The 24,561-nt window shown below is 28.5% G+C and overlaps 1 protein-coding gene across 2 annotated transcripts in view; it reads right to left on the bottom strand.

Annotated features, from left to right (window-relative positions):
- The window catches only part of LOC136975397 (uncharacterized), a 43,083-nt gene extending 20,238 nt beyond the window's left edge, over positions 1-22,845 (bottom strand). The window contains exons 1-4 of one of the 2 annotated variants that reach the window (XM_067270442.1): positions 22,607-22,845; positions 11,845-11,973; positions 3,578-3,742; positions 1,948-2,080 (exon numbers count right to left, since the gene is read on the bottom strand). In XM_067270442.1, coding sequence (XP_067126543.1) covers positions 1,948-2,080; positions 3,578-3,742; positions 11,845-11,973; positions 22,607-22,685 — 506 coding nt within the window. In that variant the 5' untranslated portion in view covers positions 22,686-22,845. The remainder of the gene's footprint in view (positions 1-1,947; positions 2,081-3,577; positions 3,743-11,844; positions 11,974-22,606) is intronic. The other variant, XM_067270443.1, reaches the window with a different exon arrangement.
- Between the last annotated feature and the right edge of the window lie 1,716 nt (positions 22,846-24,561).

Genomic DNA, 24,561 nt, shown 5'->3' with positions numbered 1-24,561 from the left:
CTGTTAAAGGTGCATTGATAAATTTAGCTAATTATCCACAATAGCTAGTCCATCCTTCTTAAATACATTATCTTCAAAGAATGAAAATATATAATTTAATATAAACTACAGTAGAGAGTTGTTAATCTGAATCAATTGGGGACTGGGGTTGTTCGGATAAGTGATTTGTTTGGATAACCGATTATGTACGAAAAAATATATTAACCTGTCCGATGTTCAAATTTTTCTCCGTTGCATGTCACTTCGTGTTGAATTTTCGTCTATTTTAAGTCTAATGAAAATTTTTATAATAATAATCGAGGCTATTGTATCATTAAAAATTATTTCTTTATTTTTTACAAACAAAATAAATATATTGAAGAATACAAAAACATGAAAATTATACTTTAGAAGTAAATCTAGTATCAAAAATGTTCGATTCAGCACGACACAGTCCGACTGAAAATCGTTCGGATAACCGGGGTTCAGATTAACGACTCTCTACTGTAGTATTAAATAAGTAAAACATTTAAACATCCACAAATTTAGACTGATCCAAATAAGAAATTGTAAAAAGAGAGAAGTTAAATATTAAAAATAAAGAGAGAACAAGAAGCAATCAAATACTAAATAAAATTTTTTTTAATGAAATGTCAGCTTAATTCAACTGAACTTCTTCAAAATATTTAAAGATTTTATTGATTAGATGTAATTGATGTCTTTCTTTCAAATTGAAATTTTCTTTCTCAGCATCAGAACTGTCTTTATTAGAACAAACACATGAATGAAAATATCAGTCACTATATCTTAACAAAGAGGATATTAAAATACTAGACACAGAAAAATTATAAATAATAGCTCATTTATAAAAATATACAGTTTCAAACCTCTACTTAATGTCTGGTTTTATCAAAAATTTAAAAATTTATTTGTTTTTATTTTGGTCACTTTTTTTGAATTAATCCATCCTATTAGATGATTGTCCTATTTTTATTCCAAAGATTTGACATCATAAACAAATCATGTTTAGTTCCTCTGTAATCCAAAATAGTGATTCTGTCTTCTTAGAGCAGTTTAAAATTCTTTTCATTTAATGCCAACAGTTATACTTACTATTTTATATGCATAGCTTAAATTTAATTAATCTTTCCTTTTACTTTTATTTATTTATTTATTTATTTATTATAAATAATGTTTTCTGCCAAACATTCCTTTCATTTTTTTAATATTCTTTTCTACTAGATTTTCTCCATCTATGGGTAGATATTCTCTTTATATTTGGAATGGCACATTTTATTTTCCATCATATTAAAAGCAGCCTTCTCTTCTTATAACTATTTTGTGTTTAAAATTTGCTTTCACTCCTGTGACTGTTGCCATCTTTTTAATTTTTACTTATTTCCTTCTATTATATCATTATATATATATATATAGCTGCATTTTATCATATATATTTAAATAGAATTGAACTATCAATTTTAAAATTAACACTTTTCCCCCCTCTACACAATCTTATGAACTATATCCTAATAACTCTATTATGTAAGAAAGCTTGTAGTTCTTGAATGAATATATAGATAAAAAATTTGTTTTGAAGCATGATACTTTTATATTCCATCTTCTCAGTCAGGGCATAAAATATATTCTTAATAGGATTATCGATAGTAAAAAAAACTAATAAAATTTGTACAAATATATCAATAAACTAACATTTAAGAAACACCAATCCTTTGTTATTGCAAGAATGATATTATATTGATGACTCATGGGCATTTGAATTTCTCATGGGCATTTGAAAAGACAAGAAGTCTTTTCAAATGCCCATGAGAAATTTTTAGCAGAAAATCATTTAGGGAAAAAAATGAAGTAATGATAGCATGAAAACATGCCTGAAATAAAAACAAATATCAAAATATATGAAATATTCTAATGTCATAAAGTGTAATTTGTTGCCTTGTATTTACTTACCTCATTAATTGCACAATACCCGCACAGCAGGCAACAAGGGCTAATCCTGCAGCAAGACAACCCATAACAATTGGAACAGCATCTCCACTATCAAAATGTGGATTTCCTCCCAAAAAGTTATTTTTTTTCGCTGCTTGAAATATAAATATTTTATATTAGTATATTAAAGTTGATGCTTTGAAAAAAAAATATTTAGAACAATTAAACAAAACATCAAATTATAAGATTCAAATAATAATCACATATGGATGATAATTTAGAATCAAATGAAATCATTTGTAAAATGCATTTTATTACATTATAACAGCTTAGTAATTTGAAATCAAATTATTAAGCTGTTATAATCATTAATTATTACATGAACATATTCATGACACTCTGTGTTCATGTACTCATGACATTGAATGCATTATGTCTTTTCTTAATCACTGCAACACATAGTGGTCAAATATCATGAAAGCCTCGATGAAAATTTTGCTTCGTGGTCTTTTTGAGTTGGTCACAATGCATTGTGGCTGTTTTTACAAGTGCCACAACATGAATATCGATTTGTGGATAATTTAAAAGACCATAATGTGTTGTGGACTTTTTTTCAATCAATGAGTATTTTCATTCTTTGAGCCTAACATATGTACAAATATAAACATCAATAGCTATTGAGTATGGTTATATCCAAATTAATTAATGGATATGTTGTATAACTTTTTGTATGTTTCTCCCCACATCATGGTTGTACCAGTATGCTTAAATAAATTAATTAATTAAAATATCCAAATTAATAATTTATGGAAGCAAGAATCAGACAAAGGTCCAATGCAACTGTAAGCAGAAATTGTGGGTTCAAGCCAATTCTTTTCTTCCAGAACCTTTATAATATTAATTTAAATTATAATTATTAAATTTAACAAAATATGGAACCTAATACTTGTCTCTAGTGCCAAATTACTTAGCATTTAATTAATAATAGTTGTAATAATATAACCCAACATAATCTGGCAATTGTTTGGCTTTAATATACAGCTGACCCTTAATAATCCGACAGGTATTGGACCAAAGGGGTGTTGGATTACCAAATGAATCCGGATTACCAAAAGTGATTACATATTTGGCATTGTTTTGCTAGCAGTAGTCTACAATATTCCTACACTTTATGAGTAAAATGCTGCCTAGGTTAATATAAAAATGAAACACCCATTTCGGTTAACTAAAACATGTTTATTAAAAGAAATATGGAAGCCAATAAACGTACATACAGTATATATAGGCATAAATAATACAGTGCGTACATAACTGCTCACGGAAAACACAAGAAATGTGTCATCGTGTAAGAATTGGGTGGGGAGATTCATATCGCGACATCCTTATGTGCAAGCAGACACGTAATGGGACAAGGACTACGGTGACCTTGACGGGAGGTGCGTCGGACTACTGAGCATGTCGAATTACAAAAGCGTTGGATTATCAAGGGTCAGCTGTATAATTATCAGGTTTAAGATGTTTATATCTAAGATAGAAACATGCCTTAGGAAGTTTATAGAATACCATGTAATTACAACTTTCACAGGTTTCACTGCAGGTATGTATGTATATATATATATAAATTTTAATATAAAATTATTAGATTGCAAACCTGGGACACAATGTCGTTTTTTTTCAACTCCTTCTTCTTCATATCCTGCTTTACATTGACACATCATCAAGTGAAGTTGAAATGAATCGAAAAAATGACAGATGCTAAATGGATCAGTTTTTTGGCATTGTTCAGATAATTCACAGAGTTCTCCCAATCTAGCCACTAAAGAAAACATTTAAAAATCTTATTTCAAAATTCATTTACACTAAATTGTATAACAAATTCATTTAGAAAATATTTTATACTTGCACAATGATTGTACAAATTTAAAAAACTGCAGATGACAACTTAATTCACACTAAACTTGTGACTTCAGTAATTTGTTGATAACAGTAATATTTTTCAAGGTCATCTTTAGGTTTTCATTCCAAATAAAGCAAATGATTGGCTGGAATTTCTGAATGTCAGTCAAATACAATTTTTTAAATCTAAATTTAAAGACATACAGCCAATATTCAAAGTGAATGGAAAAAACAGCAAGACGACAAATTAATCATATGGAAAGAAGCACCAAACATGGACATTTCTGTTAAAGAAACATTGTTAAATTATTATGCCTTTGTGTCCTTTCGTAGCGCCTTTAGGGCTCTTCTTCAGACTTCTTTTTTATTCAAAACAAGCTGGCAGTGCAGTTAACATTCAAATATAAATCAAATGGTAATAGATTTCAGATACCATATGTGCATGCATTCCTCTTAAAATGTTTAAATAAGATTGAACAATACAATGATTTCAAATGCGCATGTGTTCCACTTTAAATATGATTTAAAATTAAATATTATTATCTAGTAGAGCCTGCCATGCCATCGAAAGGCACATTTTCTCCATAAAATTAATGCAGGAAGTTCTACAGCAAGCCTTAAAAATTTTGATCACCTCCAACCATTTGAGATGTTCCAGGTCTGGGGTGGTAAGGATGATACGGGCTCCGGTGAAGTCTGCCGTAAAATTAAAAATATTTAATTTTAAATCATATTCAAAGTGGAATGCATGAGCATTTGAAATCATTGTATTGTTCGATCTTATTTAAACATCTTAAGGGGAACACGTGCACGTATGGTATCCGAAATCTATTACCATTCAATTTATATTCAAATGTTAGCTGCCAGCTTGTTTGGAATAAAAAAGAAGCCCAAAGAAAAGCCCAGAAGGGGCTATGAAAACATTTGCGAGTTTTAATCGTATGCCCACCAGTCAACTGGTTAATGTGAGTCACACTATTTATAAATGATGCATTTTCTTGATATGAACATCAAACTCACCAACAGAGGTATAATGACATCTGTCTATCATAAACTGGAATACAAGCTGTTACACAAATTAATGCTTTGCATGATCCCTTTAAGTATAAAGCCTCTGCCTCTAAAGCTTTATCCAAAGAGTCTTCACCCATTGCACAAGTGTGGTGAGAACATGTTAAAAGAGTAGCAAGTCTTATGGTCCCTTATGGACCAGTTTTCCAAAAGTGTATTGTAATAGTGATGTGAGAAAAATGCCAAAATGCAGAACAGTTCTACAACAATTACTATCTAATTCAATTCTATATTTAACTCCATATATTAAGCCATAGCAGAAAGAAAAAAAAAAAAAACACTAATTTACTCTATAAAAGAAACCACATGGGCTACCAGACTAAAGTTTCTTTTATAGAGTAGATTAACTTCTATGCTAACAAGAAGGACAAGAAAGATAACTGCATAATACCAAGAATCTATAAGGTGCCAGTATTAGACAACAGATTCAACATGTCAATGGAGTAAATAGGCACATCTCCTCTAACACTGTCGTAACAGCTCCATGAGCACAAAACGAATGTTAGGAAGGAATCACACACCAGTGCATTGTCATTTATACCACAGACCTGGGAGTAGAGATACAGTACTTGGAGATCTAAGGTCTACAATATGTCATGAGAGACAAAATGGCTGTGTAAAACTCTTCGAACAATTATAAATTTACTTCTCACATAGAAAAGGAAAAAATGCATGAACTTTAAAGATAGAAATAACATCTTCAAAGCATGAAAATTCAACTTTGAGCTGTAATTCATCTTTGTTTTATTTTTTCTTACATTTGTTTTGTTCTCCTTTGATTTTTGAATGTTGATTCACATTTTAAAATATTAAATGTCTCATTCAAAGAATAACATCCTCAATGGTTTTTCTGCTCATTTTAAACATTGGCTGCACAATTTAAATTCATAAGAAAAATTGTAGTCAACTAACATTCAAAAATCAAGTGTTTCTCAACTTATTGTTCAAGTCTCAAGGTCAGTGTGAATTAACTTTCACAAGAATAATAGAAGAGCATTTATTTTTATTATTATAAAATAATATTAAAAAATAAATTCTCTTCTTTATTACGTATATTTGTGTTAAATATAATTTATTACATGTATGTAGAATATTATTACAATAAAAGGGTTATCACACACATGAAACAATTAATGCCTTATATATCTCCTAAAATGCATTTTGATATTAATGCCCCTCATCAGTTAGATGAACATCTTTTAAATATAAGGCAGAAAAAAATATTATCCTAAAGAATTTATTACAAGACTTACACATACAAACTGATAAAATTATAAAACTATTAACCATCAAAATGTTTAAAAAAACTTAGCTGTCAACAGTTTTACAATTGTGCTGTGAACATCTTGACAATATACAAATGACTACTTTCTTAGCTGCCTTGTTTTTTATATCTGAAGGAGTGTTGTTTCACAGATGTTGCTGTCAAAGAGCTTTATGGCTTTATTACTTCTAATACTTCACTGAGCCCCAACTACCTTTTCCAAATGATCATATACCTATTCAGTAACGTATGTTGACCCATTAATCATCATATATTTTAGTCTAAATTTAAATAAATTGCAAACTAATCTTATAAAATCCTTTTTTACCTTTCCCCATTAGGAATAGTATATTGAATTTTAATGCTTGCATGAACATGCACAATACATATCAGTATCACCATTTCAGTTGTATCTATAAAGTTACATCAGATCCATTAGATTAAAAAATTTTAGGCATATCTTATACAAGAAGTTAATTATAATCTACCTTTCAGTTATCATATCCTTATTGATTATTACCGTGTCAAATTTGCTGGTACTGTAACCCCATGAACTGCACTGACCACCTATACTTGGGTTGGTTGGCCTTATGCATGGTGCAATTCTTTTTTTAAACATTTTGATGGTTAATAGTTTTATAATTTTATTGGTTTGCATGTGTGAGTCTTATAATAAATTCTTTAGGATAATATTTTCTTTTGCCTTATATTTAAAAGATGTTCACCTAGCTGATGAGGGCCATTAATATCAAAATGCATTTTAGGAGATTCATGTATGTGATAACCCTTTCATTGTAATAATAATCTATGTATGTGTAATAACATACATTTGTATTAAATATTTTAAAAAAGAAATTAAAAACTTATTGTTAAATTTTTAAAATTTTTTTAATTTTATACTTTATTATTTTTATAAATATTGTAAAATTGTAATGATATACAAATTTTGATTATTAATTACTAAAACAAACAATAAAACAACCAATACTACAGAATAGATATTAAATCATAAAATGTTTTTAAAGGAGCACATTTATTATATTCTGCAATTCAAAATAAATTAATGCTATTCTAGAATTTATATTTTTGGACAAGAATTCTTTTAAATTTAAATTTTATGTAGATAACTTAATTATAATAAATTTTAAATAGTTAAAGTATCAGACGTAGTAAATGTTTATTATTCAAATGCTTGTAAATAAAATTTTATATTTTAAATGAAAGAATAACCAAACAAGTTAATCTCTTAAAAAATATGAACAATTTCAAGCTGAAAAATTATTTTAAATTACTTTAATTCTTTTTTTAGTTTATAAATTTGAAAAAGTTACTATTTACATTAATGTGACTAACTTTTATTATAAATTAAAAAACTTAATAAAAAATAAATTAATGTTTGAAAATTAATACATTAATATTTTAATAATGATGCTATTGTGAGAGTTTGAATCGATCGACGAAGCAAAGATTTTTAAAATTCTACCATTCAATATTATTTTCTCCATTTTTTGTTCTCTGTACAAATTTCAACATCAGAAACCAAATTCAGAACCAAAAGTCGAAATTTCTTCGGAGTATGACTGTATTTCCTCTCCCCTCGAAACTGAGTCAGGGGGAAACTAAGGACAAAATTCACTAACTGGCAAGAAAAGTAACGTGACAAGATGAAATAAAAAGAAGGGGCGCGAGGACAGAGAGGTCGTTCGTGGTTCCCGCCTCAAATCGAACTTGAAAGCATACGAATCCCTCCGATGTCACTCTGCCACCGACAATTCGATTCTCAACGCCGTCCACTCCATCCGCTCCATCGATGATCCCTTGTTGAGGTATGACGACTGATACTATGTAAGCTCTCTCTCGGGTTAGTAACCCCTGTATTAGTATGTAAGGCCTATCGATGTTAGCATTTGTAACCGTTCTCTCTTGTTTAGTAATAAATTCTGTTTGTTGTTTAACTGGTGTCATTTATTCGAATATTGCCTCTGTCTTATTGACGAACCCATTCTCCTCCTCCACTCGACCTGACAAATAATTAACCTCCAGACCGAACTGCCATCCTTGACTGTGGGCAGGTCTCACCGACCTGTTAGCCGAGAAAAGGAGGTACAACTTCCGTCTATCTCCCAGTATTCCCACACTATCAACTTATTGTTTTGTTAGCTTTAGAATGGAAGATAATAAAATCTGGTTAATGTTACCTTAGGTAGTCAAGATGGCGGCTCGTCTCTAATTCCAGCAAGGAAACAGTGGGACACACGTTCTAATCTAACCTAACCTATTTTAATAAATTACCATAATTATTAGCAACCAAATTATTAGAATAGGTTAGGTTAGAACGTGCGTCCCACTGTTTCCTTGCTGGAATTAGAGACGAGCCGCCATCTTGGCTACCTAAGGTAACACTAACCTAAAATTTACTAAATTTTCTTAATAAAATCTGTATATATCAATATATTAACAAAGGGGAGGGAAAAATCTTTGTGTAGAGTTAAATTTCATTTTTGAATAATAACTTTTGATTATATACAGAATACAGATAAAAATGATATAAAAGCTAAATCTCTATAACAATATTTATCTGTTTATATCAAGGGTTAGCAATGTGGCACCTACAATGTATTTCAGATGCATTCTCTAGAACCATAGTCATGCAAGCAGAAATATATATACTGTACTTGTAATTTTATTTTATTTCATTTTGTGTTATTTTATGTATGTACTTTTAATTTTCATTTTTTAAATGCATGTTATTACATGCATGTATAATCTTTATTTTGTATAAATATATATACGAGTTTCGAAACTATTATTTTGTTTATTTATTACAATGTAATTTTTTTTCAAAAATTAAACTATGCACCCTTGATGGTTTTTAAATTTTTATTGAGCATTTAGTAACAAAAAAGCTTCCAACCCATGATATACGTGGTACGATCCAAAAGTTCGGGGACTGCAGTAATCTATGACAACAAAAGCATGTATTTGAAGTTACCGCGTATGAAATGAATTCTACAAAACCACCTCTACGTGTTCAGGTTAATTTCACCCATATCATGTGATTAAACCGCAAGCACTGCTGTTTTTTTCCGAAGATAGTTACCTTTGTTCTGCGATGTAATAAAAGTGGAGTTTCAAGAACAACCTCCAACATTAAATTTTGTCAGCATTTAGGTAAAACACCTATGGAGACTTTAAAATTGCTAAGAAAGGTGTACAATGATTCTACCATGGCAAAGTCAAAATGTTGGAGGTTGTTCTTGAAACTCCACTTTTATTACGTCGCAGAACAAAGGTAACTATTTCTGGAAAAAAACAGCAGCGCTTGCAGTTTAATCACATGACATGGGTGAAATTAACCTGAACACGTAGAGGTGGTTTTGTAGAATCCATCTCAACGCTGTAGCTTCAGATACATGCTTTTGTTGTCATAGATTACTGCAGTCCCCGAACTTTTGGATCGTACCACGTATATATTAAAAGCAAAATGTTCTGTCACTGCCACACAAAAATAATGTAAATTTAAAAACTGATTTACAATTTGAAAATTTCAAAACAACTTTTTAAACAGTTTTTAAAAGCATTTTTAAGTTTGGTTTTGATTCCATTTTCTGTGTAAAGAATTTTAATTATTATTTTATTATTTTTAGTTTTAATTAATTTTCAGGTTTAATTTATTTAGTATTAATTTAGTTTTTAAATTATTTTTAATAATTTTTACTTATTATTTATTTAATTTTGCCTGCATTTTTGAACCCTTAATAAATTACAGTTTTTTTACTTAATTGTAACTCTTTTCTTTTGTGACATAACTATAGAACAGGGGTCCCCAACCCTATGCCCGCGGGCACCAAAGTGCCCGCCGATCGTTTTACGTGTGCCCACCGCTGTGCGACCACGATAAAAATAAAAATATTTCAGTTTTCAATAAAATGCTATGTAAAAGTTTTTTCATTTTTAATGATTAACCAAAAGTAGAAATGGCATCCAACACAGATAAAAGCACAAAGCGAAATGCGACCGATCTCTCTTTCCCCTCGCGCCAAATCTTCACCAACCAAATTTCCCACATCTAAAATGAAATAAACTGGTTCGTTTCTATGGTTGCCGTGACAATACAGACATTTGTCTGGAGCTCATCCAACGTTGCCATATTTGGCTACCCTTTTTTAGTTTGGCGTAAAAAAATATCATTTGGTGCATTGGATACTTTTTGCGCTACATAAATTTGACGTGGCTACATTTTTTGCTACATATTATTTATAAATATATTACTTGAATAAAAATGCACTTTAAAATGGTGTTTCGTCGTTTTTTATTAATTACAGATCCAAATAAAACAAATATTTGTTTTATTATGTTTTTCAAATTATGCTTTTTTCAAATACATTTTTGTTTGTCTCCTTTATAATAACTGAATTTATCTATTTCTAAGTAAAAATTGAAAGTGTCCGTAGAAATAATTTTTTAAAATATCTTTTTTCGTGATAAAGTTTTAATACTTATTACTATAATCTAGACATGTTAATCCTTAAATAATAAAAGTAGAACAAAAGTAATATTAATTTTCCTATTCCAAAGAACTTCTCAAATCACACTTACTTAATTTGAAAGTTGACTGAGATTTCTTTATTAAACTAATATGTGCATTTTGCATATATCAGTTCCCGCCGTCAATTTGATTTTAGGTTTTTCTGTTTTAAAAGATATTTTAAGCAATTTTAACTTTTCCCTTTTAAACTTTTTCCGTCCTGTAGGCACTCAGAAGGCCTTTTTAAGCAAGTTTATTATGGCTTCGGCCACCACACAATTGGGCTGGTGATGAGGGACGGGACCCTATATATTTGCTTGGATCACCCCGAAAAATTCCTGAGGATTTTTTGACCAAATCAGATTCGATCCCGGGTCTCACCAGAGGGGTAGGCTGCCACCTTGACCGCTCGGCCATCCGGCCGTCTTTAATGTTTCTTTATGTTATTTTCGATGATAAATTTAATATCTGTTTTTAATATCTTTATAGATTTTGTATGCATTGTTTAGTAATTACTTGTTTTATAAAAATTATTGTTAATATTCTTGTGTATGTTTTATTACATTTTTGGAATTAAATGTTTCTTGTACATTATGTGTATGTATTATTAACTATGTCCAAATATAAATTCACCTTGAAAAAATAAATACTGCCTGCCGTCTGACTGGTATTCTAGAATGTGCTCTTAGGTACAAAAAGGTTGGGGACCCCTGCTATAGAAGTTGTTTTAGCATTTTTTGCACAAAAGATAATCAAACAAATTTATTTTAATTTTTGTTTTATAAGTTTGCCCGCCCTTTAAAAATTTTTTAAATTTTAATTTTAAGTGAGTTAACATTAATTGAACTATCAGACTACCTAGTTTGAATAATACTTAATAATCAAACAAATGTATTTAGTGAATTGTTAAAATAGAATTTTGTAATAAAGCCATCATATAAACAGTGCTGCTTAAACTGAAATTTTTTATTAACTAGTCTTAAACTAGTCATTACCATTAAGAAAAAAAAATCATAATTTTTCTTGTAATTGTTTCTGAAAAATTTAAAATATCAAACTTCAAATATTTATCTTATAAATATTAACTTAAACTTAAGGTTTCATAATAGGCAATATTAATATTGATTATCAATAAATCTATTGCAAAATATGTTCTTACCTTGCACACATTTGCGATGCTTCTGAAGATATACATTTCCTTCTTTACATACACACCGATGAATTTCAACATTACACAGTACATTTCCCGCAATAGATGAACAGTCCTCTGTTTTAGTACATGCACTTGCTATAATATAAAATAGAATATATGTTACTTTAGATTTTAAATATTGAAATGCACAGATATTTAGAGTGACCAAAAAAAAAATAAAAATAATAATAATAATATTCAAACAACAGTTTATTAAGTACTTTATAAACATTTTATATTTTGTAACAGAACAGTATAACTACACTCTGCAGAACACTGCAATTTTTAAAAACATCCAAAATGTTTGGTGATTTAAAAACTTTATATTAATTATTTTACATATAATTTCATAGCAGATATTTTGAAAAAAATCTTAAAATGTACAAGGGAACTAAGAAAGGTTTTGTCATTACTTTTAAGGACACATCTTCAGTATTGCATGCATGCATGGAAGGCTATTTATGAACATTTATAATCTTATTTATATTTTTAGTTATTTTTATTATTTTTTTATATCTGTTATTTTTATTTGTATTTATATATGTACTTTATTTAACCCATTACATTGTTTTCTATTTTCATTTCATTTCTCTTCAACATTTTTTTATACATGTGACTACCAGCACAAATTTAACAAGTTCTATTTTATTTAAATTTTGTTGTATGTAATATTCCATAACCTGAAGATGGCTGTTAAAGACAGTTGAAAACATTTGTTCTTATAAAAAACTGGTTCATTTTAACTGGATTACAGGTGTTAGTTAGTGCTTTTAATATAATTATTTATATCATTATCAAATAAAGACCATCAAATACAATTTTTTTCCATTCAGTTCAAGAAGAGATTATTACAGAAAAAATTAGAAAACATTACAATTTTCATGTTTTCAAATTTTTTGCAGTGATCCAAAATCATTGTTTGAATTTTTTTCTGCTAAAAGAGGTCTATTGCCAACATAGTAGATCATCATTTAAAAAGCAGTTCAGTTAACAAGATACCTCTTGTAATGATACTCAGTTCATAAGCATTACACAAAAACCAATATCCAGCAAGAAACTACAAAAGCAAATGTTTTTACTGTTTTAAACAGTCTTCATCAGGCTAAAAGACCTTCTCAGTTCAAATGCAGTTGTTAAAACAAATTGAACAGAAGAATTATTCAAGATTGGTGACTGACATCCACATGCTAAAAGGAGATGATATAAGAGAGCGGATTATAAGATTAAACATCTTAGAATGACTTCCACATAGAGGGAAGGACTATATACTTCTTGAAGTTAATAGCCACATTTTTTCTTGTGACTTGTGAATTTCTAACTGTTCTAAATATTTAAGCCAATCTTTATGAGAGGTGCTATGTAGGTGTGATCAATCAAAATGTACCTCAATATTGGGGTTTCTGGCAAAGGTTGCTAATGCTATGATGGTAAGCCCTTTAATGAGGGAAGTCTGATGTTCTTTGAGGTGGATGTTTAAAGGTTATCCTATAGCACCCATGTATTCTAAGTTGTGGATGGCTCTGTGATCCATAATGGGGATAGTATATTTTATTCAGGTGGAGGTATATATCTAGATGGTGTTTAGCATTTCAGAAAAGGGTGAAAACTGAGGGGCTTCTGAAAGTTAAGCAGAAATTATTAATTCTGGCAATCTCCTTATAAAGGGCAGCCAGTTTTCTGTTGTATGTAATCACTTTAAAAATGCTGTTGCATATGGTAGTCAAAGGCTGGAAGGAAGCCTTTTGTTGTCAAATGACTAGTTTGCATAAGGTGCCTGAAAGGGAGCTGCCAATAAGCATGCCCCTGCTTTGCAGAAAAGTTATGCCCTCAAAGACAAAAAATGAAGTGTAGCATAAGAGATCAGCAAGTTCTAGGATGCTGAAATGGTGCTTAGCCGAGTCCTAAGCATTATTAAAAAAAAGTTATATCAAAAACAAAAACAGAGTTTAGTGTGATGGATGGATAGAGAGACTGGAGGTCACATACTACAGTGAAATGTTGGTTTAACAAAACTGAGAGAACCATCAAAATATTTTCATTATACTGAAATTTTATTGTATAATGTAGCCAGTCTACCTATCTCTCTAACACTTACCATCTATACAGTCAAAAATGCAAGGACAAAATAAAATTTATTCATAATAAAAAAAATCGTTGATATTTTGAAGTAAGAAAGTTTTTCAAAATGCAATTTGTCTATTAGTATTTATACAGAACAAAATTTCACATTTTCAGAATATAAGTAATATTAAATTAGAATAAAAATTAATCTGTGATAAAAAATTATCAAAAAATATCATAAGCTAACAACTAAAATAATAATATAGTAGAACCAATTAGTTGAAATCCTGCCTCTTTAATTGTTATTTCTGCTTGAAGCCATTATTTTCTGGTAAAAGAAGTTTAATTTTTGTGTGTGTTGTTTCTTTAATCAAAGCTTTTTTGATAAAATCCATAACTGTGACATAGCGTTCCAGTAGACCATCAGGCACATCTTTTTGTTTAATTCCTTTTTACACATTATATAATATTTTACTATTCTATTCCAAAGAAAATGGCTTTGTTTTTTGTTTTCTTCCATTTTTTCTCATAAACTTAAAAAGAAATAAACTGTAGAGTTTATTTGAAACCATAACTAAGGATTAAAATTAGTCTTGCCAGTTGAACTAGACATGAAAATTAACATTGCTAGAGTGTTTGACATAATATTCATCATTTACTAATAATGAATGACTTATGCATTTATAGATTTCATTATAATGAAACTGTTCTTTTGTAATGACAGAATTTTTATTACCTTTCTGTGGGTTAAACTGAAACATTTTTGCATTGAGCTGAATAGGAAATTGGCAGAGTATTCAAGATATATTCATTATACCAACATTTCATTGTATAAAGTACTGTATATCATTATAAACTTTTAAAAATTAAATATTCTAACCAAATTTTTATTTTTAAATTTAAATTTTATATTGTATTCATTTAAATTTAGAACTTTCAAATTTGTAATTTCTATTTTGTTCTCTTTTAATTTTATAATATTAGTTTTGTATTCAATCTATTAGTTTGTTTCATTTCTGTAGGTTCTAACTGAGGAAGACCTACTACTAGGTCAAAAACGTTTTTAATGTATTAAACCTACTGCTGGAAGTCAATAAGATGTGTTTTTGTATCTCACATAACTTACAAATATTTAGAACTTTTAAATAAACATAAGCTTTTAAAACACATACTTCATTTATCTTAATGCCAGTAATTTTACTTTTGTTATATGATTGTTTTTAAAAGTAAATAAATAAAGAAAAATGTTACAAATAAAGATATAACATCAGTAATATCCAGCAAATAAGATAATTTACTGAATCAAAACAAAAAACACTTTTCCAACGATTTTGAATCATCATCATCAGGCTGAAAAGCAAGTAGTTGGACATACACAAAAATTAGAATATCAGTTTAAACAAAATTGAATAATTATTTTATTGGTAGAAAGCACAGATATCAACAAGGATATCAAAAGATATTATCAAAATTTTAAACTTAAGGTTTAATTACAGGTATATTTCAAAGGTAAACCTGCATGCTTTAGAGAGTGTCTCAACATCTCTGTAATTTATTGCAGTGTTCCAAATAACAGCTTTAAAAATTTTGAAATGTTTCAAATCAGTTCAGTCCTTAATTGGACGTATAAGATTGGCTGCAATGAGAAGTTCTTGTACATCATTTTCAGCTGCAAATGATGCTAATGTTGTGATTGGCAGATCCTTTAGGATAGAATAATAGTGATCCTTGAAATGCAGCTTAAAAGGACAAGCCATTGCTCCAATGTAGATTTATTTCTTGTTGAAAATGTTGTCCGTAATGGGTATAGAATATACCTCAGAGGAATATTTCTTGTTAATAGAGTCTTTTGCATTTATTAATAAAGAGAATGTAGATGGGTTTCTCTTGTAGTAAATGCTAATTTCTGCAATTTGTAGGTGTTTCTGCAATCAACGTTTTGAAATTATCTCAGAACATTGATTATACTGATGACTTTGTGGGTTTTAAATTTGTCCTTCCTAAGTGTAACCAGATTGATATTTATTGATGAAATTTTTGACAAAGCTTGAAGGATACCCATGTTGTTATGCTGTGTGTGTGATGTAATTTAATTTGATATTTCTGTCAACAATGTTGGTAGAATGGGTAAAAGCTCTTAACTAGGGATCTGTAAGTGGTCATTTTAAATAGGTAAGGGTTTCTAAATTCTGATGGAATAAATAGTGCCTTGTACTCTGTTTTTCTGTAAATTTTTGTCAAAATATGGCCTTCACAAAGTTGAGAAGGATATGAAGTAAACTGAATGGTAGCTTTGTGTTCATTATAGAGATGAAAGTCATAGGAGTTCTTGTTGATGGATATTTATTTACTTATTTTACATATACATGGAAATGCCATCAGACAAAAGATGTTAAGAATGGGACTAGACTCAGTTTCTGTTGCCAAATTATGAGATCATTGTTGATGTAACAGGCATAAAGAACAATTTTATCATCAAATGATGAAAGAATCTCTTCCTCAACGTAATAATTAATTAAAGCTCTAAAGTCAGCCAACTTGTACATGTATGGGTCATACGAGTGCACACGGACGAATGAAGGATTGTACAATGGTTTTTCAGTACACTGTCACACTTATTTTGCTGTCTTGAATGTTAATATAGTGTAACTAATGAATATAGCCAAAACTGTTTGTAAAATATTAAAGCTTATTTCTTCGAGTTAATTAGTGCTGGTTCTTTGTGATTGGTACTGTATGCAAGTATACTGAGATCATGGTTCCCAAATTAAAACCATATTGCATTTCCTTGAATTTCCAACCCTAAATTTCTTATTTTCCTGACTTTTTATAGTTTTAACAGGACTTCCAAATTTCTTTCCAACCTAATTTTTTTAATGAAAGTCACAAGCATATATTTAATACGTATTTCTGTAGTGGTAAGATGTTCAAGTTAGTTGCATATTTACTTAATTCCTGACCTAATAATTTTCCTTCTCCTCCTCTCATCTCCATATGAATATTACATTTCCCTCTAGTAAGCAATATGGTATCAATGGGAATAGAAACTTGTATAGTAATTAGTTGCTGGTAATTAAGCTATTTTCTCATGCAAGATGAAAAATGTTCAAAATATTATATTACACATGTTAAGAGGGATAGTGTGATAGTCTGATGTGTTAAAAATTAACAAATCAGTATATTCAATTTAATAAAATAGGGTTGTTTTACTCATAAATTTTTGTTTCTAGTATTCATTTATTTGCAGTACTTAAACTTTTTAATACACAGTTTGAAATAGTGTTTTATAAGCACAGTTTTACTAAGTTTACCTTTAAAAAATACTTTACTAACGATATTTAGAAATGATATTATGCTGTTAGTTACATTTTGGTTAGCCGTTATATATTTTTGTATTTTGAACTTGTTGTTCTATTTTTGTAATGTTCGAATTTCGCCTGATGATGATCCATTGATTGGATTGAAAATGTTTGTGTTAAGAATAAATATCTCTCAGCGAATGATCAGGTGCTTGTTTCGTTTTTCGTATTATTTTCTGCTGAGCACACTGTATGTTGTTTATACTTTACTAACATTAACTATTACAAGTTTTTACTCCAAATAGATTATTCTCAATTTTTCTTTTTTTTTTTTTGTGTTTTAATAAATAAGAGCTTTGAATCATCAAGTACTAGAAACTAAGTTTAAACTTAACAATTTTTAACACATAATGAGTGTAGTCTATAGCAACTATCATATCATGAACTGTCAGCACAAGCATTTGCCATAGCACATTGAAAATGGTCACTTACTTAGCAAGGCAACCCTTAGTCTTGAATTGTGTGTGTAGTAACATGAATTTGTTGAAGATGTCACATGATAGAATCACATTCATTGGAACAATTCAAGAAATGCATTCCTATCATATGACAGTCTCAACATGTTCCTGTTGCTATATGTATAATTCAGAAGTTGAGAGTAAGATCCCAGTGTGATAAGTTTGAAATAGGCCTACTGTGCAAGCTGAACTGACAAGGGAAGTACACTTGATGTCACTAACCAATTTCGATAAATCATATGTCAAATAGAAGGGTTTATTTAACTTAACAAGATACTATTCTGCAATTAAAAGTATGATAAGTGTTAGAGAGATATTGAAAAAAAATATGTTACTACATATAACTTAAGCTAACTCAAGACTCATACAACATATGCAAAACCAACAATGTAATAAGAGAAAGCATTAAAAATCATTTTGACTGATATGTCATACATCAAATTTCAATAGTAACTTCCAAAAACTTGAAAAAACCATGTTCTTTTCCCAATTCTCCCTATGATTCCCCATCAAAGGTAGTCACAAGATGAAGCCCCTAAGATGGAGTTTGGACATTTCCTATAGGTTACCATGGGACTTTGTTGAAACACACAGAGAAAATCATAATTAGTAAACATCCTCTTTGAAGCCATTTACATTTTCACACCCGTTAATATTTTTTGTGTGATTTCAGTACAGTAAGTTCTACAACTGAATTTAAAATGTACTAAATAATTTTTCCACAGATCTAGTGTAGAAAATGACAATTAATTTACTTAATGTTGTGTACATATTGAACAAATTAATCTTGGAGTAGTCTAATCACAAAAATTTAAATGAACTGTAACTCATTTAATACTTGTATTCTGCAGATAATATTTTATTATGTGATTGTATTAATTAGTTATCTTTCATTTGATACAATGCTTGATTAAATCAGTTAGTGACATCAAGTGAACTTCCCTCATAAGCTTTCTGTGAGGAAGTAATGCAGTAACATGTTTTATCCAAAAATTAACAAAAATTTAATTTATGACATGGTGATAAATAAAAATAAAAACTGATTGTAGTATTTCATTTGGATATGCTTAAATTTCCTAAGCTTTCATAATTTGGGAACCCTGGATATTGAGCAGTTATATCATTTAAAAGATTAAAAGAAAGAAAAATTAAATAATCAGGATCATAATATATTCTAAGAAAAATCACAAATCAGATAGCATCAATGCAGTATGTTTGTGCCCTTGAGAATGACTATGGTTATTTTACAATCTGAAACAAAATGAACAATAAATCTGTACAACTACATTGTATAATAAACTGAATGTTTGTTACATATTTGTTGTGCAACAGACATGCAGTTTATAATTTGACCTTGTTACTACTATGCTAAATTAATCAAAGTACAGCTAACAGTAGATAAATCTGAGGGAATACTAATGTTATACCCAGTTGACAAGTCATCTTCAGGCATGGACAGATGGAAGTGTAATGCCAGTATCAGGAAGTAAAATATATTAAAACATGGGAAAAGAAAAAGATACTTCATTGTAGGAACAATTTTTAAAATGAAGTCCTATCACTAAATGTCAGTCAGAAAAAATCCAGAACAATCCTGGAAAACAGACATCTGGAAGCCCTAATCTTTGAACTACGACATTCAGATTTTTTATATAAAATCTTAATATGAGGAAACAGTATGCATATATCAACATATACAAAAATGCCCAATAAAATTTTGTGAAAATATTAAAGATTAAAAAATAAAAATTTTCAGAACTATTCTATTAACAAATGACCCAATAAACAAAAACATTATAAAAAACAAAACAGCATCGTACATAATCAATAAAACTTAAATAATAAAAAGTGTAATTCAGAAATTAATTTGAATATTTATTAGATGAAAATTATAATTATTAAATACACAATATTATTTAATTATTAAGATATAAGCTATCAATAAGCTAGTCATTTTACAATTGTGTGTATTCTGTCATTCTCATCTTTATCATTACATCAGTTTACTTCCAACCTAGTCACACCAGAAAAACTTTCAGAATTATGATTTTTTAAAATTTTGAAAAAAAGAAAATATTGTCAATACATTTTAAGTTAATTTGTATTGAAAGATAAATAAGTTGTATTCATATATGTATACTATACATATAAATTTAAGCATATTTTATAATAATAAATTCAATTCAATGATTAAAAATATCCTACTGTCAGAATATTTAAGTACAGTACTTGATAGATTATATCTAGATTTCTTAATAAATCAGTTGAGTTCAATTCATTGATTTGAGATCCAGAAAACAAAATTATTACACAAATGGTATGCAATGAACAAAAACATTTAATTTAAATAAAATATTCTTTAAATTAAAATTAATATAGATTAATTAATTTATGCAGTCTTTCTACTGTTATAATATAATATCTATGAACCTTCTTATTGTTATTTTTATGCTCAATAAAAATTTCTATATAGAAAAATATTCATTCTGGTTAATGTTACCGTAAGTGCCAAGATGGTGGCTCGTCTCTGATTCCAGCAAGGAAACAGTGGGACGCATGTACTAACCTAACCTAACCTATTCTAATAAATTACCATAATTATTAGCAACCAAATTATTAGAATAGGTCAGGTTAAGTTAGAACATGCATCCCACTGTTTCCTTGTTGGAATCAGAGACGAGCTGCCACCTTGGCACCTAAGGTAACATTAACCTTAATGGTTAATACTGAAGGATAAAATAAATAAATAAAATACAATAATACTAATAATTTTTATTTCTTAATTAAGACTATTGTTATCTTTTATCTTCTACACCTTAAATATTTACAAAATATGATTAATAAAAACATTTCAGACTTTAAGAAATAATTTCTAAATTACAACATACAATTTTAAAATTAAGTTTATAATTAATTGAACTGTCTTATCATTCATCATAACTTTTAAAATTATTCAGTCTATATTTTATTTATATTTTTATTATTAAGTCAATTATATTTTAAATGAATTTATAATGCCTCTTTTTTCAGAAAAAATACATTTTATACTGTATAAAATTTTATAATCACAATACTAAAAGAATCTAAATATATGAATTAATGTTTAATGATTAGCTGCATTTAACAAACTAATATGTATAAACATTTTATTATAGTTACAAGATTTATTTTTTCAAAGTGCAAAATAGTAAAATTTGTATTATTGTTGTTAAACATATCTTAAAGCATCTTTACTAATTTCAACTCTATTAATTATTAATAAATTAATAATAATAGAACTGATAATAGTTCATAAAGTGAATATTTTGTTGTATCTATTACAAACTTATAAAAAATTTTGCTATGACATTTATGCATAGTTAAGATCAGTTTTGTTTGTGTTATTTTTGGATTTTTTTTAATTATATTATTAAAGATAATACACTAATAGTGTTCCAAATTAAATTTATCTGAACTAAACATAAATTCTACAATTAGTTACTTAAAAAGTACGCAATGGATTGAATTTCATTTTATATTCAAATTGTACTTTATATATTTAATTTTAATTCAATATAAGTTTATTTTATAATTAACATTTTAGCACAATAATCTCAGTTAATTATACATAAACTTATGTTATTGATAATTATACTGTGTGACTTAATTTTTTTTATTATTATATCTTTCACAAATTTAACAATGTAACAACTGAATAAACAAGCATGTAGTCTGTAGTTTGTTAACAAACTACAGACTACAAGCTTGCATTCCACAAATACAAAACTATAATTAAAATTGTTGAATTATTAATTTTAGTTTTGTATGAATATTAGGAATTGTAATACAGAATCTAATCAGAATTTCATTTAATGTAATGTGTAAGAACTAAAACTAAGATTTAAAAAAAAAAAAAAAAACATTTCACACATATTTTTACGACTAAGCAATGAAGCTATATTTAATTCTTAAAAACAAATATTGCTACTATGAGATTTATAATATTTAATTAACCTCATTTTTATAGAAATAATAAATAACAAAATTACATATCTTCAAACAGGTAATACTATATTTCACAAGTTCAGTCTTTTTTGAAACTTATCTGTTAACATCCAAATATGTAAACAACGCATTTTCGTAATATAAAATTATTCATTTTGTTCTGTCATTCTTGTTGTTTTACTTAAAAAAAAAAAAAATACATGTAAACATTTACCATCTTAAATGTTAACAAACCAAAATATTAAACAAGATCAATTTTTTAGTTAATTTTATGGATAAATTATATATTACTGTTGAAAGTCAATCATTTATCCAATTAATTTTTATATATTTGGTGACATATACACTTATCAAGGAAGCTCCTTGAATGCAAATCCAATAAACTACTTTCCTCGGAGCTAAAAACATTTTTTTTTTTTTTTTTTTGCTTGAAGCAGTAGTTTCAAATGAATTCTGTAAAACAGAACAACATTCGTATATAACCTCGAATCAATATACTAGATTTTAATATAATATTGTAAATGAGTAAATATTTAGTTTAAATAATGTGAAATCTTTCAGTTTGACTTGCATATTGATAAACTTGTGAGAGATATTTCATATTTTATAATTTTAAATTAAACTTATTTCATTCTTTAATTGAGTAAATTATAGTTTATAATGGGAAAACGACCAAAATATTTCGAAAGTTTTAATTACTTTAAAGTTATGTTTAATGGTGAGATTTTAAAGATCAATTAAATATAATTATATATAAATATATATATTTTTTCATATTAAAGTTGGATAGACAGCAAATCTTACAATTAGAAAGGGCATTATAGAAATATATTGTAGAAAAGAATAATTCCTAAAACAGATCACTACCTCCAATGACAAGCAGAGCGAATTGGAGACACCGACTGTTCAATCTTTTAGTCAAATATCCCATAAAAAGTAATAGCATGTCAAGATGCAGCTAAGGCAGAGGAACGCAGAGGCAGACATGAACGTCCTAAAAAGTTATCGCTTGTATTAAATCCATAATAGCTTCTTGGCTGATATAATATTTTCCCAAATCAATTTGAAGAACACAGAAGACTCTGCTATTGGGTAACTATAGTTCTATTTCATTCCGTTTGAGGAGCTGTCGTCTGTCTATCGAAAATAAATAACTAAATTTAAATAAATATATTTTCGTAAAATTAGTAATTGAAAAATGTAGATTTATAATTTATTATTACTTAGTACTTACGTTATAATGTTTTTAATACATAAATTGCAATTTCTGTCATACATTTTATATTTATATTAATGATTTTTTTTTTTTAACTTTCCGCCTTATGGGGACTGAAGAGAGCCTTTTTTCCTAAACCCATCGTGGATTTTAGATCCTGTTATTCACCACCCATGGGGTTCTATAGCCCATTACACACAAAACTCACAAAAGTACGGCTAAATGAGGACGAGGCTTAACGTGTCCGGAATAGATTGCCCATAAAAAATTCATGGTGTGTTGCCTGCCTGGATTAGATCTCGGGCTTCTCAGAGAGAGAGACTGATGATTCAAACCCCTCGTCCAGCCATCCTATTTTAACGATCTAAGTGGGCGAGTTTCATATGTAGCTTTTTCTGCCCTATGAATATTATACCTCTTCTTTTTCTGTACCCTTTATATCCTGATTATACGAATATTATACCTCTTTTTTTTCTGTTCGCTTGTGCCAATAATAGATCTGACACCTAGCGGTATTAGCGCGAACTACATAATGGCGGCTGCTATGGGTATAAAGTAGTTTGTTAGAATAGAGTGTTCACCCTATCTAATATAGGCCATCGTCAGGTTTAATATTATAAATGTTCCAAAATGGAACGTACCGTTTTCGAATATTTTACATACTTAAAATTCAAAAAATAATTTAACTTTAAAATAAATTGAAAGAAGTGTGTATATTAAATAAATAAATAAACAAATAAAACATAGAAAACAAAGCTAAGTAGAAAGAAATGATTTAAGGGTTTTTAAATGCCATTCTTTTTTCTATTATATATTTCCACGCTGTTGGAAGCGCATTAGCATCCATAGCATTTAGGCAACGGTTTTTCATTTTACTTCTATAAATTTCCACCTTTTCCATCTCCAACGCAATGGATGGAGAGTGCACCGTTTAAATGACTTTAGCCTCTTCCCATTTTACAATCGCTCCTTCAGTCTGCGCTATAATTGATAATATTGTGTTGTGTCGTTTGTCAACATTGTATCAAATGCTCTTTTTTTTTATAAAAATCGAGAATGATCTATAAAAGAACACCTAATATCTGTAGCTTGCTACGGAACGATAAAGACAGCGTGAAAAAGGAAGGTAAAGCTGGAGTATATAAAATTCCATTTGAAAATCAACAGTTAGGAATCGAAAAAGATTATGTGGGTGTGACTAGAAGAAACCTGGCGGTACGTCTGCGAGAACACACATACAATTTTGACAAAGGACACAACACTATTAGCAATTATGGCACAGACTGAAGGAGCGATTGTAAAATGGGAAGAGGCTAAAGTCATTTAAACGGTGCACTCTCCATCCATTGCGTTGGAGATGGAAAAGGTGGAAATTTATAGAAGTAAAATGAAAAACCGTTGCCTAAATGCTATGGATGCTAATGCGCTTCCAACAGCGTGAAAATATATAATAGAAAAAAGAATGGCATTTAAAAACCCTTAAATCATTTCTTTCTACTTAGCTTTGTTTTCTATGTTTTATTTGTTTATTTATTTATTTAATATACACACTTCTTTCAATTTATTTTAAAGTTAAATTATTTTTTGAATTTTAAATATGTAAAAT

Source organism: Centruroides vittatus, unplaced genomic scaffold (genome assembly GCF_030686945.1).
Source record: "Centruroides vittatus isolate TY-2023 unplaced genomic scaffold, ASM3068694v2 contig_371, whole genome shotgun sequence".
In the NCBI taxonomy this organism is placed as follows: domain Eukaryota; kingdom Metazoa; phylum Arthropoda; class Arachnida; order Scorpiones; family Buthidae; genus Centruroides; species Centruroides vittatus.
This window is presented reverse-complemented; position numbering and strand designations above follow the sequence as displayed.